We start from the raw sequence: 18,391 nt of genomic DNA, 5'->3' as shown, positions 1-18,391 counted from the left end.
TTACTGAGTGAATCACCTCCTGAGCCCATTTCTTGTGAAAGCTATGGGGAAAAGCACAAGACATCAGAGGAGTTTTGTGCTTTTAGCAGGCACTCTGGGCTCTGACCCAAGACTCTAGCACGCTGGAGTCATTCTCCCCCTGGCTGTAGGATTAGCGGAGGAAAGGTTTGAGAAGCAATGGAATCATTTGAAATGGGACACCCTGGCTTGTCTTGCTTTCAGATCCTAGGCAGCTGGAGCATCTTGGCTAATCTCAAATGCTAGAAATAATGTGCTATTTGTCACTTCAGTCCCAGCCAAGGGTCACACAGAAGCTAAAAAAAATTCTAAAAGCCGTTTTCATGAGTGGCTTAACTTTATTCACACGAGAACTCAAGGGACTGGCAAAGACTTCCGCGTTCATTTCTTCTGAAGGGTTGAGTGCGTTTGGCGGCAGACGGAGTGGGTTAGGGGATGTGTGTTGACACAGACCAGACGATTGTTGTTACTCTGCAACATCAGGAATCCAGTTTAATTTTAACCTGGTGGCCTGAATAGTGCATTTGCTAGGGAACAAGCTGAAGGCTCACTGGCTAACAAGCTTTTGGCAGCCCACAAGAACAGCATCTTTAGAAAACACACAAAGGACCTAGTGCTGTGGTGCGACAGGTATTGTGAGTGTTGGTCAGAGATGCTGTGGTGCCAAGAATGGCATCTCATGACAATAACAGCAGTGGAAGCTCAGGGCACACAGTGGTCACTCCCAGGAGTGCGGCATGGCCCCTCAGTATTGGTAGGACCTCACGAGAAGCCACATAAGGAGAACGGTGATCAGGACAACTGTGAAGTTGAGAAACAGCTCCTGGGTAGACCGCTCCATCTTCTGAGTTTCTGGGTGAGAACTCCAGGCAGACTTCTGAGAGCACACCAAGAACCTCCGGCTTGTCCTTGCTTCCTAACAAAATAAGAGAGACAACATGGGAGATAAGCGAGCGTGCCTGGAAGCTCTCCAGTCTTCCTTCAGAGAAAAACGAAATGTGGATGAGGAGAGTATTTGTGCTGAATTGTCTAACCCTTTCCCCCAAACTTATACATTGAAGTCCTACTCTCCAAGACCTAAGAATGTGACTGTGTTTAGAGATAGGGTCTTCCCAGAGGTAATTAAATTAATATGAGGTCACTGTAATAGGTAGCTTCAGCATCTACTTGATATAAACCTAGAGTCACCTGGGAAGAAGGACCTCAACTGAAAAATTCTTCCCACTTTAAGAGGCTCACAACTACCTAGAACTCTAGCTCTGGTAGGATCTGATACCTCTGATGTCCTTGGGCACCAACATTTATGTACACATACCCCCACACAAACACATATATATAATAAAAATAAATCTTAAAATACACACACACACACACACACACACACACACAAAGATAAAACAGGAAGGTAATTGAGCAAGCCAGAGAAAGCAAGTCAATAATCAGCGTTCCAGTTTCTGCCTCCAAGTTCCCTGAGTTACGGCTGTGGCTTTCCTTCAGGATAGACCATACCTGTAAGTTAAAAATAATGTTCTCACCTCAAATTGCTTTTGGTCAGTGTTTTACCACAGAAAGAGAAGAAAACTAGATCAGTTACTAGTGGGCACTAATTCAATATGACTGGTGTCTGAAGAAGGAGGTGGGGACACAGACCAATTATAGAGGGAAGACAGTGTGGAAACAGAAATGTTGGCCACTCTCAGTCCAAGGAGAAAAGCCTTAAAGGAACCAGCCTTGCTGATACCCTGGTCTCCAACATCTGACCTCAGACTTCATTTGAAGTTAAGCTGCCACTCCTCTCTGAGGCTTCAGCCTGGCAGCTTACCTTGAAGATTTTGAATCGCCAACCTTCACAATGATATGAGTCAATTTCTCAAACACACACACACACACACACACACACACACACACGGAGGTGGCAGCAGACAGACAGACAAAGTTAGCTGGGCTTCTCCGAAGAGCATGGATGAATACAAATAGCCTAGTTTCTCTTCCTGCTATTATCCCAAGACCAATATCTTATCCTGTATTAATTACATTGTTTTAGGTAAGAAATAAATAGTACATTTTTCTCTCTTCATCTTCATGTCTGTATACATGTGTTAACTTAGAACTTAGCTATTTGGGATATCTGCAAGCAGGGACACCAAAACAGGAAATATATATATATATATATATATATATATATACATATATTTTTTTTCTATGGATCACATTTAGGGGTAGGATAACATCATCGTTCAGATTTAAGGCTGCTCTAGGTCTTCATCCAACCCTGGTGAAAGGATAAAGTAGCTCCAACAGCTGCATGGCTTCATACAAGCCTACTCTGGCAGGAAGCCTTCAGAGGTCAACCAGAAGTCCCTCACACAGCAGGTACTCAGTCCAAAGAACAAGTGTTAACCTCATGAACATTTCTGTTTCAACAAGGACTTGTGCCAGTTATTTTTAGTCAAGCTCAGGATGTGCCTAGATTGTAAACATTTCAGATAGCAGAGATGGTATCTTCAGCATGCATACAGATTGTACATGCATGAAAGACTACTCCAAGATCATAGGCAACATTGTCAATCAGATTACTAACTTTGGTGAAGTAGTGAAACAGATGCTTGGTTTATACAATCAAAATAAAATTTCAAACTTCTATATTTTAGATAATTTAAGTAGATAATATTATTGTAGGTCAAAATTCTATTGTGGGAGGAATAAGTTTAGAAAGAAAGGGACTTACTGGTTAGCAAAAGATAAAATATCAAGAGACTAAAGCTTTGTAGCAACCTTTTGGCCTGACTGAATTAATTGTAACTGCTATATTTGTTGTATCATCAATGTACCAAATTATTAATTGCATAGATACCAGAAGAACAACCAGATTTTGTTATGTAATTATTAGTATAATATACAGGTTCATACTATATTATGCAAATGAATGGGTTATAGAAACTCATTTTAAAATGTAGCAAATGATGATTGATTATGTTTCATTTCCTTTTGGTTCTTAATTTTATTACATTTATTTATCTATGTATTTGGGGCAGGGACACATGTGTGTCACAGTACACATGGGAGGTCAAAGAACAATTTTTGGGAGTTGGTTCTCTCTACCTGGAGGTGGAACTCAAGCTATCAACCTTAGCAGCAAGTGTTTTATCTGTTGAGCCATCTTGCCAGCCCCTCCCCTTTTCATTCTTATCCCTCTTTCAGCTCTTAGCATGATGTAAATTGTTAATTGCCAGTGAAAATCTCTACACACAGTTCCCTGGAATAGAGAATAAGCAGAGGAAAACAAGTGGGTCACAGAGGAGAGCAGAATGTCCCTGGGTGTTCAGAGGAGACAGAGGGGAGCATGTTAGATGAAACTTAGGAATCCTGAATGTGGTCCACAGAGCCACAAACTGGACAGAACTGGTCACCAGCCATAGAATAGATGTGAATTGTGGTGTCCACATACAGTAGAATGTTATGGGGTAAAGAAAATAGATGACATGCTCTAGCTACACAGTGCAAGGTAGATGGATCTCACAACATAACAGTGGGATTTACAAGAGTAGCAGAGAATGTGACTCCGTTTACACAAAGTCAAGAGCAGGCAGCTTAATGGTGCTGGTTAGGGACACAGACACAGTGGTAAAAGTTCAAAACAAAGGACAGACAAGCTCCATGCTTGGAGACAGAAGCAGAAGGGAAATAATTAGGAATAGACTTCTGAGGTGCTGCCAATAATCTGTTTCTTGGTAAATGATAGTTATATTCGTGTTTCTTGTAATTCATTTTTTAACTTCTTGCATCTTTTTGCACTCTTCACATTTTTTTCCAGCCTCTCTGAATTATTGACGGGCTGAGCACACACTTCTCTTTCTTGTGGCTTAGCCTTCGCTACTTCTTATACTTTGATGGCAACCATAAACATTCTTTGTTTTGTGTATCTTTAAATGAATAAAACACCAATCCAATGAACTCCCAATGGGTGTAATTCTATCAAGGCTTATGACAACTAAAGGCTGTCCATACTCTTCAGGAAGAATGAGCAAAGTTAGACAACTATTCAATCATCACTATTCTGTTTCTCTCCTATGAGCCCACACAAGAGCTTTGACTACCTCATATGCCTTCTCTATGAGGCAAAATGGTTGTCCCATGCATGAACCACAGCCTTACAAACCAGGAGCAAATTGTACAGTAAGTTTGACCTTGGTTTTCTTCTGTGATGTGGGGAAAAAATGTAAAACTAGAAAAAGAGAAAATACATATATGAGAAAAACAGGAATAGTTATTCACTTTACAGCTTAAGAAATGCCCTATATTATGATTACCTGTTCCGTTGGGAAATGTAAGCATTTAGTTAATACTTTTATTTGAAAATTACATACACACAGAGATAGAGAAACATCAAGATTGCTAAGTACAAAATCCTGCTGTTACCTGAAGAAGGACAAGGACACACCCAGGCTGCTATAGACTTCTTCTCCTCGCTCTCTCCAACTCCAGCTGTCTCCCCTGCTGTCTGAGCTCCTGGACTCTGTGCAGGGCCTAAAGTAGTCTGAGGGAGGTGGCAGTCACTGTGATGTCACTGATGAAACATCTCAAAGAGACGAGCTCCGGAGGTTCCTGCCTATTGGTGCTCAGGGGGACATGGAAATATGGTGACTAAGGCTGTCACCTTTGGCTGCCAATTTGAATTCACGACACAGGTTCATGAAAATTCTTGCTCCCAGTTGACTTTTGGTGCAATGATATGGGATTTAAATGCATCTTCTACCACTTTACAAACGTCTCTACTATATCTAAAGAGCTGCAAGGGTGAGAGACCAATTTTAACAAATTGCTCTGCATAGCTGCCTTCACGAATCAACACATGAAGCTGTAAATTTTGATGTCATTTCATCACCCATATCTTTAGCTGTTTGAAGCATGAAGAGTTCTCTGCCTTGCACCCACGCTCCCCACACTGCACTCCATAATACTGCAAATTCTCCTTCAAAACTGGCTTTTGTTCTAGCAATGGAAGTTAGTCCCAGCCCCCGCCCCCACACCATCACCTGCTACACAAATCTTTCGAGCAAAGTGATGCACAGAGAGCTCACACAATCTCTCTAAATAAGCATGGAAGCCAACAGCTTTTATCTATGTCAGATAAACTAGCACAGCAGTAAAACAGACAACAAAACCCAGTTGTCTGGCTAAATGGGGATTGGAAGCAGACCTGGTCCAAACCAGTGAGAATGTGAGGTCTAGACTAGATAGAAATATCTGGAATGTATCTTTTTTCCTTTGGTGCTGCATTTTACACATATGGATATTTTGCCTGTGTGGACACATGTGTGCTGTGTCCTGGGAGGGTGGGGGAGGGCATCATCAAGTCCTGGACAATTGTGAGCCACCATGTGGGTACTGGGATTTGAACCCAAGACCAGTGGCAGAACATCCAGGGCTCTTAACCCCTAAGCCATCTCATCAGCCCATAGAATTTATCTTAAAGGAATAAACACAATTTTCAACCACAGACACTGGCTTAAATCAGACAAGGATGAATTTGTAACTGATCAGATGTTGGGAGGTAAGTGGTGCCTCTAATGTGTTTAAATGGTCTTGAGAATCATCAATTAACGAATTTAAACATGACTCCAGTAATTGTGTTGCTCAGTAAATCCTGTCCTTAAAGATAACAGGGTAAATCTCCCCTAATTGTCCCCAGTTTGGGTCAATAAGAACAAGGTGCTCCCAGAAGGCAGGAGCAAGCACACTTCCCTGCAAGCTTGTATTTGTGGTCAAGCCTTTCTCACCATTCCCACCTCCCCAGGGGCACGAATAGAAGGATTTTCCATTCCATTTTTTCATTTCAACATAAGCTCATCGAAGGGTAATCTAATTACAGCATTCTGTCGCCACTTGTCTTGTAAAATGATAGCTTGCTGAAGTGACACATAGAGAATATTAATTATAGCACAATCGAACGTTGGCTGTTATCTGTTGCCATCTGGCAAACTCTGTAACTGTAGTCAGATTTCTGTCTTTTACCTCCCTCCAAGCTCTTGCCAGATTGTTTCAAATGCTAGGGAGTGTTTTCCTGGTCACCAAGCCACAGCTGTCCTTTTTCTATCCACTCAAAATTATTTTTTGTCCACTTAAAAAGTAGCACTTTTAGTGCAGCATATTTAAGAATGTATAAATGTGTAAGAAATTGAAATCTCCACTATGGTGGGCCTGGCAGTAGGTAAAGCTGCTTGCTACCAAGCCTGACAACCTGAGTTCAGTCCCCCAGTACCCACACGGCTGAAGGAGAGAACCAACTCCTGTGTGCCCACACACACATTCACACACACACATATATATATATATGTATGTGTGTGTGTATATATAAAGTAGCTGGATGTGGTGGCGCACGCCTTTAATCCCAGCACTCGGGAGGCAGAGGCAGTCGGATCTCTGTGAGTTCGAGACCAGCCTGGTCTACAAAAGCTAGTTCCCGGACAGCCTCCAAAGCCACAGAGAAACCCTTTCTGAAACACCCCCAAAAAAACAACCAAAAAAAAGTAAATAAACACTTTTAATTCCAGCACCTGGGAGGCAGAGGCAGTCGGATCTCTATGAGTTCAAGGCCAGCCTGGTCTACAAAGCTACACAGAGAAACCCTATCTCAAAAAACCAAAAAAAGAAGAAGGAAGGGTGGTGGGGGAGGAAGAGGAACAACAACAACAAAATAAATATAAAATAATTTTAAGGAAAAAATTGCCATTAATGTCTCTATAGGTAAAAACCAACCCACCCTATGCTATTAACCTTCCTCCGGGATTCTGGCTCTTATGTCTTATTGGCAGTCCTCACATATCAAATTCTTAGTCAAGTGCTGTTCTGCCTGTCAGCAGTAGGACATAACTAAACAGTCTAGACATTATCTCTATGCCTACTAATCTACAATTTAGTCAAGGGGCAGAAATGTCATGAACGTAGCATTTGCCTTGACAGTGGCATTGAAGCTGTTAGTATTTACCTGCCTCACCTCCATTACCACGTGCATGTTCAGGGATAAAATACCATATACTTTGGGATTCAGCACTGAGCTCTTGTGCCTGGTTAGCTGCTAAGCTAACTGGTTTTGTTTACTTCCCAATTCCATCCTGATTTTTGCAAAATGAAGAAATGCTTCAGCCCTGCAATGCTGATGGGGAGATGTGCCAAGACCTTCCCAAATGGCAATGAATTCTTTGTGCATTGCAGTGGTGACCCTGCCATCATGTACTCTCGCCATCACCTTGTCATCTCCAGCTGTCCCTGAAGCTGCTGAGGGAGAGAGCAGCAGCCTTCCGTGACTCCCTCTCCCTAATGCATGCAGATAAGCCCAGAGAAAACAGAAATCCACCTCTCAAAAAGCTCCCTCTGGGCGCCTGTTGCCATAGTCACCCAGGAAGACCTACCTACTCTTTGGGCACAGGGAAGTCCAAGCAAAGGTCATGAAGATACCTGAATGAGCACTTTCAGGGTCTACACAGAACTGCCAACTCAAAGGGGAAGTCTAAGCCTCCTTGGGGAAACCACTGTCATAAGGGATGGTGCAATGACCTAGAAAGCATGGGAAGAGTAGAGTCACAAAAGCCTGTATCCATATTTTGAATGCTCTACTTACTAAGCAACATTAGGAAAAATGTCCTCAGGGTCAGCAGGATGGCTCAGTGCATAAGGGTATAGCTGACAATCCCTAGGACCCACATGGGTGTAAGAAAGAACCGAATCACACGAGCTGTCCTCTGACCTCCACATGCATGCCATTGTAAGTGCATGAATAAATAAATGTAATAAAAACATTGACAATTCACTCTGAAAATGTGTATGCATTCAGAAGCTCTACTTGGTAAGTTGTGTAAAATCACCTGCTTTCTTCCCTGCCGGATAAGAATTAATATTATTCCACCGAGTATGAAAGGGGCACAGAAACACCTGTCTGTAAGTTAAGGGGGGGGGGTTATTTGTAATTGGAAAACAATCAGCGACAAGGAACCCCTTTCTCTGTCACTGGTGCAAAAATGTCTCCTTTCATTATGAACATCAGAGAATAGGCTGAGTATCATTTAGTACATGTGAGGGTTAATCTTTACTGCCAACTGGCCTGTATTTTAAATCACTTAGGAACTACACCACTGAGGATGTCTGTAAGCATGTTTTGAGAGAGGTCTGACTTATAAGGGAAGACCCACGCAGAGTGAAGGTGGTACCATCCCATGGGCTGGAGTCCCAAAGTTAATAAAAAGGAAGGAGCCACGTGAGCATTGATCTCCCTGCTTCTTGACCACGAAAATAATGTGACCAGCTGTCTCCCACTCCCACCATCATATTTCCTTGCCGTGATGAATCCTATTCTCAAACTGTAATCCAAAACAAACCCTTTCTTCTTTAGGTGGTGTTTGTCAAGAATTTTGTCTGAGCAGTGAGGAAAGTCACTGTTACAGTGCAAAAAAAAAAATACTACATCTTTCTAACTTGGGCCTGGCAGAATGGCTCCCACAAAGAAAAATGGCAAGGGGGGCATCCTGATATCGATGAGGTGGTGACTCGAGAGTACACTGTCAACATGCACAAGCATTCCTAGGAAGCATGCCCCAGGAGTGCTCGCAGAGATCTAGACATCTGTCTCGAAGGAAATGGGAACTCAGATGTGTGCCTTGATACAGGCTCAACTAAGCCATCTAGGCAAGAAGAAGAGGAGGAAACATTTCACATTGTATCCATGTGTGTTGATTCAGAAAACACAGTGAAGATAAAGAGTCATCAAACAAGCTCTAGACTTTGCTAACCTATATCCATGCTACCCCATTAAAAAAAAAAACTACAGACATGCCCACTATGGTAGTATATGCCTTTAAGTCCCAGCACTTGGAAGGCAGAAGCAGAGGCAGGTGGGTCTCTGTGAGTTCAAAGACAGCGTGGTCTACTAAAAGGGTGCCAGGCTAGCAAGGACTACATGGGGAGATCCCATCTCAAAACAACAATAACAAAATCTACCAAAAGCCAATGTGAATGATGACTGACTGACTAGGTTGGCAAGCAAATGAAGAAATGACAGATGGACAGATGGATAGAAAGCTAGGATCAGCTGTACTAGGCTCTCTGATGGAAAACAGCAGCACCTTTGAAGCTCAGCATGTTTGTTACAGAGTTGAACAAGGAGACAGGGTTATTGCCTACAGCTGAACTTGGGATGGGCTTATTACATACAGATAAACAAGGAAGTGGGGTTTATGATACAAGGCTGGATCAAGGAGACAAGATTGGCTAATCTTCCTAGAGGCAGTCTCTGTAGGAGAACAATCTTCAGGCTGTAAATCTCTAGGGACAACAAGAAAACTATGGTGGGTGTTTTCTGCATACTCTGTCAACACTACACATGGACCCGAAGGGAAGGCTCTGGCATTTCTCTCTGGATCTGAGGCTAGGGTCCTTGGTATAGTGGTGCCCACGGCAACAGCACACATTCGCTCTGGACTTCACACACTCGGGCTTCCTTCACTCCCTACAGCCAGCTCCCCAGACACAGTTACAGCCAGGTAAGAACAGGGAAAGTCCACTGCAAAAGGCCAAGGTCACTAGCCCGCCATTACTCCTGAGAATGTTCAGCTGGTACCAAGTGAACAGGACTGCATACAAGACGTGCTTCTAAACATAAATCACAATACAGAATAGGGCCGGTGCCACAGAGAGAAAAAAAAAAGTTAAGAAAGGGGCTACTTACAATAACTAAATGAGTTGTGGAATCACATGCGTTTGTCAACAGAAAAATGCATAAAGAAGATAGGCTACAGTGCACAATGGAAGATCAAGCAGCCTTTAAAAGGAGCCAAGGAGCCCTGCCAATTGCGACAACACAGATAAACTGGAAAACCTTGTGCTAGATGAAGTAAGCTGAGCAGAGAAACAGGAACTGTGTGTCTTGTTTTATTGGGAAACCCGAACTAATCCCCCACAAATGAATTCATAAAGCGGGGTAGAGTACAGAGGCTTCAGGGTTCAGGAGATGATGGTCAGAGGGTACAGAGGGAATAAGCGTTGTACTGTGAGTGTTTGAGATCTATTGTGGGGCACGAGGGATTCAGTAAGAATGGGATATGCAGAACTGCTAGGAGTCTGTTAGGGTTTTCTAGAGAAGCAGAACCAATTATATACAGATATAGAAACGTAAGTTCACATATGTAATTATAAATATTACACAAAGGGATGAATCTGCTTATCCTGACTGCCTAGAATCCCCCAGGGAGTAAAAGATGATTTCACATCAGAAGACTGAAGAAGCAGGAATCTGATGACCACGGGTGAGAACAGTGGCAGCACCCACACTCATTCGAAAAGAACAGAAACTACACATGTGCAGTGGCTTCCCTGTCCTCTGCATTTTTAAACCAGGTTCCCAACCCACTAGTCTGTGCCACTCACCTTTAGAACAGGTCTCTCCACCCATGTCAGTATCAAATCATCAATCTTCTCTGACACACCCTCCACAACACACCCATAGGTGTGAATCTTCTCTGACACACCCTCCACAACACACCCATAGGTGTGAATCTTCTCTTGACACACCCTCCACAACACACCCATAGGTGTGAATCTTCTCTTGACACACCCTCCACAACACACCCATAGGTGTGACTCATCCATCCTAGACATCCCTCAGCCCAGTCAGGGCAGCAACCAGGACCAATTATCACAGAGAGTAAGTTTCAAGTGCTCTCATTACAAAAAGCACTTTTTGGAGCCTAATATAAGAATGCACACCTTTAATCCCAGCACATGGGAGGCAGAGGCAGGCAGGTCTCTGAGTTCAAGGCCAGACTGATCTACACAGCCAAGTTCCAGGGCTACACAGAGAAATCCTGTCTTAAAAAAAATCAAAAGTACTTTTCAGTAATGGATATGTTTGCTAGTTCAATATAATTATTCCACTCTGGATCCTGATATCATTTTACACCCTATAAACGTATGCAATTTTACATTGTCAGTTTACAATAAAACTTTTGAAAATTAAAAAGAGAAAAATTCAAAGTCAGGCATGGTGGCATACACCTGTAATCCCAGCATTAGTGGGATGGAGGAAGGAGGAGCTGGAGTTCAAGGCTAACCTCTGCTACATAGTGATTTTGAAGCCAACCTGTCTCAAAATCTTGAAAGATAAAAGAGACAAAGCGATGGGAGAGCGGGAGAGAGGCAGGAAAGGAGGAAGGGGCAGTGCTGGAAGGAGAAAGAGTTATGGGTAAATGCGCAGAATGCCTTAGTCTTCATCAGTTAGCCTCAACAGGGTGACACTGACTGGGAGAGACAATCCCTGATATGTGTGCGTCATCCAGCAGACCTCAGCGTAGCCACGGACCCAGCAATGCAATGTCCTTTCATTGATGTATCTGGGCACCTGGCAGAAGCAGTAATACCAATGCTCACCTGACAATCATATGAATTTAAGAGCAGACAGCCCCTGAGAGAGGCCAGAGCTAAGAACAAGACAATAACGACACTCAATCCTGAGCACATGTGCGCTGTGCCCCGCAGGTTCCGGAACAACAGGGAACATTCTAGAGAAGAGGTCTTGCATAAGAGGTGGAAACAAGATGCAAAAATCGATACACAAGTCCTCTTTATAATGGCCTGAGTGGGCGAGGCTATACCACTTAACATCATTTGACTTAGAACCAATTAAATTTCTTTTCCCTAGAACAAGTTTATTTTTGCTCTGTAATAAAATCATTATGCAAACAAATGACTTTCTCTTAGCACATAGAACAGCTACTTGGAGTAGAAAAAAAAAACACAGCCAAAACGTGTTTACTACTAAGCTAATACCATCTGCGCTCCAAACTTTCCTGGATTTCAGATTGGCTTTGTTGTTTTTCTGATGGAAAATAAGAATTCAGGAGGGTTTTGAGGTGCTGTTATTGAATAGTTCTGACAGCTTCTAGCCAGACATGCCTACTGGAAACATCCTGTTCTTTCTGTTCTTTATTGAATTTAATCCATAAAATTTCACAGACTTCCTTCTGAGAATCATGATACGGTTGCAGATTCGGCAAGAATAATGGGGATCAGACGAAATTGCCCATTGTTCCTGTCAAAGAGGTCATTTGGCTTTAGCCTTCAGCTGCCAAGGCAAGGAGAACACTTGTGTTGAGTCATGAAAGTCTCTGCTCCCTGAAGGTAAGGAGAAACCAAAGTGCCCAGTTGCAAAGCTGCAGAAGAAGGTTCTCTGGATACAAGCTACAGGCCACATTTCCTTTTGGCTTAGGGATAGGTCATCTCAGAGAGCAGCAGGGCCTGTTCACAACAGGTCTGAGTAACCTAACTTTCTAGACTTTTATAGTAAGAGCAAACATGAAGTTGCTATCAGCTACTAATATTGAAAAAATTTGGGGAGTTTATCCCGGGGAGTTGAGTCAGACATACTCCAGCTTGCATTTCACTGATTCTTGCCTCCTTTTGCCATTGTTAAGCAGAGCCCAATAAACACACACACACACACACACACACACACACACACACACACCACTAGTCACACTTGTGCTTTCATGGGAGCTCACTGTTTGTGCTAACAAACATCAAGTCATCTATGTATTAGCTTCCTCTCTTCCTAGTCTGTTTCTCATTTGCTAGATGTTACAGCATTCTGCAGGTATGGGAAATCAGTCTTCTATCCCTCCCACTAAAGACCAATGTGCACACCAGACCACCACACTGTACCCTCTGTTGACAGATATATCTGTTAAACACCTCCTTCATTTGCTTTGGATGTAACCTATGCATACAAAGTGCCCATCCTCAAGTACTGACTTTACTGGGTCCCACAGCTTTGGACCAGTAGAGTACCAAAATTACTGCTACTTCTGGATACACTTGGAGGTTAGGAGTATAAAAATGCACCTCTCTCCATGACTGCAGCCTACCAAGCAGTACTGCAATAGTCAGGTTCTATAGACAATCTGCAATAGGTATATGAAGGGCTTTATTATCAGAGTTGCTTCCAATGACTCTAGAGATCAAGGTATCTCACAACACACCATCTAGGATCTGGAGAACAAGGAAAGCTGAAGGTGTGACTCAGTCTGAGTCTGAAGGTCTGAGAACCCAAAAAGCCAATGGCCTAAGTCCCAGAGTCCAATTCTGGAGTCAGGAGAGGACAGGTGCCCCCCAACACCCTCCTTTCATGGAATGACAAAGACCATGTAAGCTCATGAGGGCAATCTTCTTACTCAGTTCTCCTACTACAAAAGTAATCTCTGCCAAAAGCACCATAGACTCACTCACCAATGAATGTGGTCAGGTTTTCCTTTGGGCCACCAGCTCACAAATAACAACACAATTAAAAACAAGTCTCTTTATTAATAATTATGAAAGTTTGGCCTTCATAATGGGAAGGCTTGTCCCACTAGCTCTTATAATTTAAATTAACCCAAATCTTTTTTAATCTGTGTTCTGTCGAAGGGCTCATGACTTCATCCTTCCATCCTGCCCACGCTGCTTCCTGGTGTCTCCTGAGTGCCTAGACTCCTCTTTCTCTCTCTTCCTGGAAGTCCCGCCTATACCTCCTGCCTAGTTATTGGCCATTCAGCTCTTTATTAAACCAATCACAGCAATATATCTTCACACAGTACATAAATATCCCACAACACACCAGCTCTAGCCTGACACATAGCCATCCTGAGTATTAGGGAACACCACCTTGCCTCCACTCTAGCATCTGCCCGGACATGCATAAGTTCGTAAGGAAATGTGCCAGAGACTGCATAGAGGTAGTGGACACCTCTTTCCTTCTCTCAGGATGAGCTCTTTCAGAAGTGCCTTTACTCCCAAAACTAACTGGCTTCCTTAGGGCCGATTCTGTTAGCATCCTAGGCTGCACACCAGACTCAAGCTGAGATCCATCACATCAGCATCCTTGCAGAAACCGTGAAGCACGTCATGCGTTCTGCTGGTGAACTTTCATCTGGAGTCCAGGTAGAGACAGGCTCTCTCCTGTTTCTTATTTCTTTGCTTTCTCATAGCTCCCAGAGTAGGTTCAAAATGTTCCAAGACAATATCCTGTATTAACCTACGTCTAGTATCCTTGCCTTCCTTTCTGGTATCAGATTTTGTTTCCATGTTTGATGCCACTCTCCTTGGTGAAGACATCCTCCGTGTGCTCAACAGCACCCATTCTGGTGTGATGACTAACAAGTAGACTTGATTTCAGGTGTCACATTCCCTGCTCACTGGGGCTAGAATGGACAGTCCCTCTGTGGTCTGTGCAGCTCTGAACACCACTGAGGTCACCATGGACTCAGTGTGTAGTAAATGTTTGCTATATAAATACACAGATGAGGGGGCTGGAGAGATGGCTCAGTAGTTAAGAGCACTTACTGCTCTTCCAGAGGACATGGGTTCAGTTCCCAGCACCCACATGGCAGTTCACAATTGTCTGTAACTTCACCTCCAGCACACCGACATACATCCAGCCAAAACACCAATGCACATAAAATAAGATAAATGAATGAAGTAAAAATAATAGCTCATTTTAAAAATACATGTAGCCAGGAGGTAGTGGCTCACACCTTTAATCCCAGCACTCAGGAGGCAGAAGCAGGTGGATCTTTGTGAGTTTGAGGCCAGCCTGCTCTTCAAAGAGAGTTCTAGGACAGTTTCCAAACCTACAGAGAAACTCAAAAAACAAACAAAAAATAAATTAACTAACAACTGTCCAACTCTTGGGAGTTCGGTTTTTGTATAAAATATTACAAGCTACCTTTGGTGGTTCATGCCTAAAATCCCAGGACTCAGAAGCTGAAGGCAGAAGGATCAGGATTTCAAAACCAGTCTCACCTACTTAGTGAGTTCAAGGGCAGCTTGGAATATGTGAGACCCTATTGAAAAAAAAAGTAAGGAGTGGTAGGGATTAAAAGAAAAAAGAATGCCCCAGTCTTTCATCACATTAAGTTCAGAAGCTATGGTGATGTTTACAAGAGCTATATAGTAACCTGGACAACTTGGGATCTCTTGATCTAAGAATAGCATGTCCTAAGCACCCCACTGCTCACCAGCTCTGACAGCTGTTTGTCAGCTTGGCACATATATAGATGGCTTTCTCTGCTACTGAAGCTGAGCAGCAAAAAGTGTAGATTTTCTTTGTTTGAAAACTAACAATGGTGGTGGCACACCCCTTTAATCCAAGCACTCAGGAGGCAGAGGTAGACAGATCTCTGAGTTTGAGGCCAGCTGATCTACTGAGCAAGTTTCAAGACAGCCAGGACAAACACAGAGAAACTCTGTCTCAGAAGAAAAAAAGAAAGAAAGAAAGAAAAGAAGCCTAAGAAATTATAAGCAGTTTTTTAAAAACATAATTAAAACTTTCCCAGCACATACAACTAACAATTTCATTGTAGTGTTTTGTCTTTTCTTAAATAAAAGTTAAAACTCTATATAAAACTGGAGTCCCATGGAGCATCCATATGCAATTCTATGCTCCTCTTGCCTCTCCCTATATGAGCTTGGTGCATAATCCAAGGTCTAATCATTAACCCTTTCAAACCTGTCATCCAGGCTAGGGAGACTGGTAAGTAGATTTCCCTCTTTCTTCTAGAAAGAGTTTTATAAAATAGATATTGTCTGTGCTTTACAGTGTTTTCATTTTGTTTTGTACAATCGGATTAAACTATAAGGACTCTTTGGCACTATGCCAGAAGAGGTTTATTCTATTTTGTTATTTAAAATGTATGAGTGGTTTGCCTGCATGTATGAATGTACACCACATGTGTGCTTTGTGCCCATGGAGTTCAGAAGAGGGTGTCGGATCCCCTGGGAGTTGTGAGCTAACCACCATGTGGGTGCTCTTAACCACTGAGCCATCTTTTCAACCCCAGAAGACTTTTTAAGGATTTTGTGTGTGTGTGTGTGTGTGTGTGTGTGTGTGTGTGTGTGTGTGTGTGTGTGTGCCCATGCCCACAGAGATTAGAAGAGGGTGTTAAATCCCCTGGAATGGGAGTTACAGGTGGTTATGAGCTGCTATAAGAGTACTGGGAACAGAACCCAGGTACTCTACAAGACTAGCAACTGCTCTTAATCACTGAGAAATCTCCTAGCCTTGCAGTTTAATAGTTTCAAAAGGATTTATATTATATTAAATTTTAGCACCTCCAAATACTTAACAAAGAGTAGAAAATTTTATGTGTTCCATCATTAAGCTGAGATGGACATGAATAAGGAGTCACACACCTTGGTAATAACCTCTTGGCATCAAGACATGAAACATCTTCTATCTGCTAAAATTTCATCAATAGTAGGACATCATGAAACTCGATCTGAATTTCTCAAAGAACTAGGTGGGGCTTGATACAACTTGATTATGGTGGAATCCAAAATGGATCATACAGTGGGAGCCCAGATGAATATCCTACTGATCTTAAAATTGCAGCTGATAACTGGCTTTCTAAGATATAGAGTTTCTAAGACATATCAGGAAGTTCTGGTGGTTTTAGAAGATTCTAGCAATTGCTGTCTTCATTTATAAGTTAGTGGGTGTCACAAAATGTAATATTCTAATTCAACCTAAAGATAAAACATATCTCTAGTCACTAAAGTTATTCCATAAATCATTTCCCTTCATTGAATTCTTTTTTTTTTCATTAAAGAGGATTTTATCCATGGGAATGCAACTATAAGCATTGAACTCAGGATCAGATACAGGAAAGGCAGGCAAATGTGCCCATAGTCGTTCATTCCCTTGAAGCCTGGAGTTTCCCTGCATGGATCTCTGAGTCTGTCACTCCATATGCATCTTGGTTCTGTCTGTCCTCCTGCTGTGTGTAGCATATTTTTCATAGGAACTATTTTGTAATATGCTTCACTACATAGACCATGTATCTGCTCACAGACTTGGACACCAAAATCATGCTCTGTGTGGTCAGTTCAAGGATCTCAAGAGAACTTTCTCTCTACTCAATTTTTATTTGTACAATCACCCTCTAAATTAACCCCAACACACGACCCCTGGTACAATAAGTTGCTTTGATGAAGTTTCAGCACCTAAACTTAGGCAAATTACAACTGCAGTAAAGCCCTGAACCCATGGTATGTTAATTTGAAGGCTGTCAGAGTGTTGCAGAATCACAGAACCCTGGAGAGATGCCAGAATGGTGGGTAGTGGGGAAGGGGCCCAACTTTCTACAGAAAGATAAAAGCCAACAAGTAAATCTAAAGCTGGGTGTGGTGACCACACCCTTAATCCCAGCACTCAGGAGGCAGAAGCAGGTGGATGATCTCTGTGAGTTCAAGGCCAGTCTCATCTACTGAGTGAGTTCCAGGACGGCCAGAACTATGTGGAGAAACCCTGTCCAGAACAAAAACAAATCTGACACTAATAACAAAAAACAACTTGAAGATATTGAAATAGGGAAAACTAGCTAGGCAGCATGATTGTACTAACAATAACTCATGACAAGTTTGCTTAAATTTTTTACCACGGGCCAGAAAGATGGCTCAGCAGGTAAAGGCACTTGCTGCCAAGCCTGACAACCTGAGTTTGATTCCCAGGATTTACACGGCAGAAAAGAGAGAACCAAGTCCTACAAATTATCCTCTGACCTCTACAAATCCACTGTGGTACATGCGTGTGCACACACACACACACACACACACACACTATATATATATATATATATATATATATATATATATGCAATATTTTTAAAAATCATACTGAAGTTCTGTTTTGTTTCCTTTGTGGTGCTAGGGAGTGAACCCAGAGTCTTCTGTGTCCTGGGTAAGTACACACATACACACTTAGCTCTTTTCTTCTTTGGTGGCCACATTCTGGAATGCATATTCTATCTCCCCATGATCTCATTCAACTTGTTCCTTTGTCTCCAGTATTTCCCATAAAATGTTAGCTAGTCCTCTTTAACGCATTTTAATGTTTAATTAGCATATATTAATTACACATGCTAATCACTTTCAGTATGACATGTAGCATGAAGGGCAAAGGGATAAAAACTGTGGCCTCTATAAAGTGGAGGTTAGACAAGATAATCTCTCGTCACCAACAGACCTACAGATCCATGCAAATTTAAGATAGGAAGAATTCCATAAAGCTAAAACTAAAGAGAATAGATCTCTTTTCCTTTTAGCTTAAATGATGTAGCTTTATCATTAAATTTAATTTCCTACACACATATATTACCTTGGATGAGTGAAACATCCTCCCTCTCCACTCACCCTGTCCACACGAACAGTTTTTTTTAATTTAATATTTACGCATTTAAATTTTTTTAATTATGTGTATTTGTGCGTGCACACGTGTCTGCAGTTAGCATGCACATGCAGGGGAAGCAGAATCATCTGATCCCACTGAAGCTGGAGTTAGAAGCAATTGTGAGTC

General features: G+C 42.3%; 1 protein-coding gene across 2 annotated transcripts; it reads right to left on the bottom strand.

Annotated features, from left to right (window-relative positions):
* Positions 1–336: 336 nt before the first annotated feature.
* Sln (sarcolipin) lies at positions 337–4,588 on the bottom strand. Of its 2 annotated transcripts, none has more exons than XM_040730135.1 (2): positions 4,438–4,588; positions 337–934 (listed from the first exon to the last, which is right to left on the bottom strand). In XM_040730135.1, exon 2 carries the CDS (start codon positions 857–859, stop codon positions 764–766), a length of 96 nt encoding a protein of 31 aa, XP_040586069.1. In that variant the 5' UTR covers positions 860–934; positions 4,438–4,588; the 3' UTR covers positions 337–763. The 2 variants fall into 2 exon arrangements, with proteins under 2 accessions (XP_040586069.1, XP_021082351.1); XM_021226692.2 differs by having other exon boundaries at positions 337–930; positions 4,438–4,571.
* Positions 4,589–18,391: the final 13,803 nt, after the last annotated feature.

This window comes from Mesocricetus auratus, unplaced genomic scaffold (genome assembly GCF_017639785.1).
Source record: "Mesocricetus auratus isolate SY011 unplaced genomic scaffold, BCM_Maur_2.0 Super-Scaffold_100022, whole genome shotgun sequence".
NCBI classification, from domain to species: Eukaryota; Metazoa; Chordata; class Mammalia; order Rodentia; family Cricetidae; genus Mesocricetus; species Mesocricetus auratus.
Note: the sequence above shows the minus strand (reverse complement) of the source record. Positions and strands in the feature narration are given on the sequence as shown.

Bases quoted from the DNA above. Each gene is read 5' to 3' on its own strand.
- Sln (XM_040730135.1), bottom strand. From the start codon at position 859: ATGGAGCGGTCTACCCAGGAGCTGTTTCTCAACTTCACAGTTGTCCTG.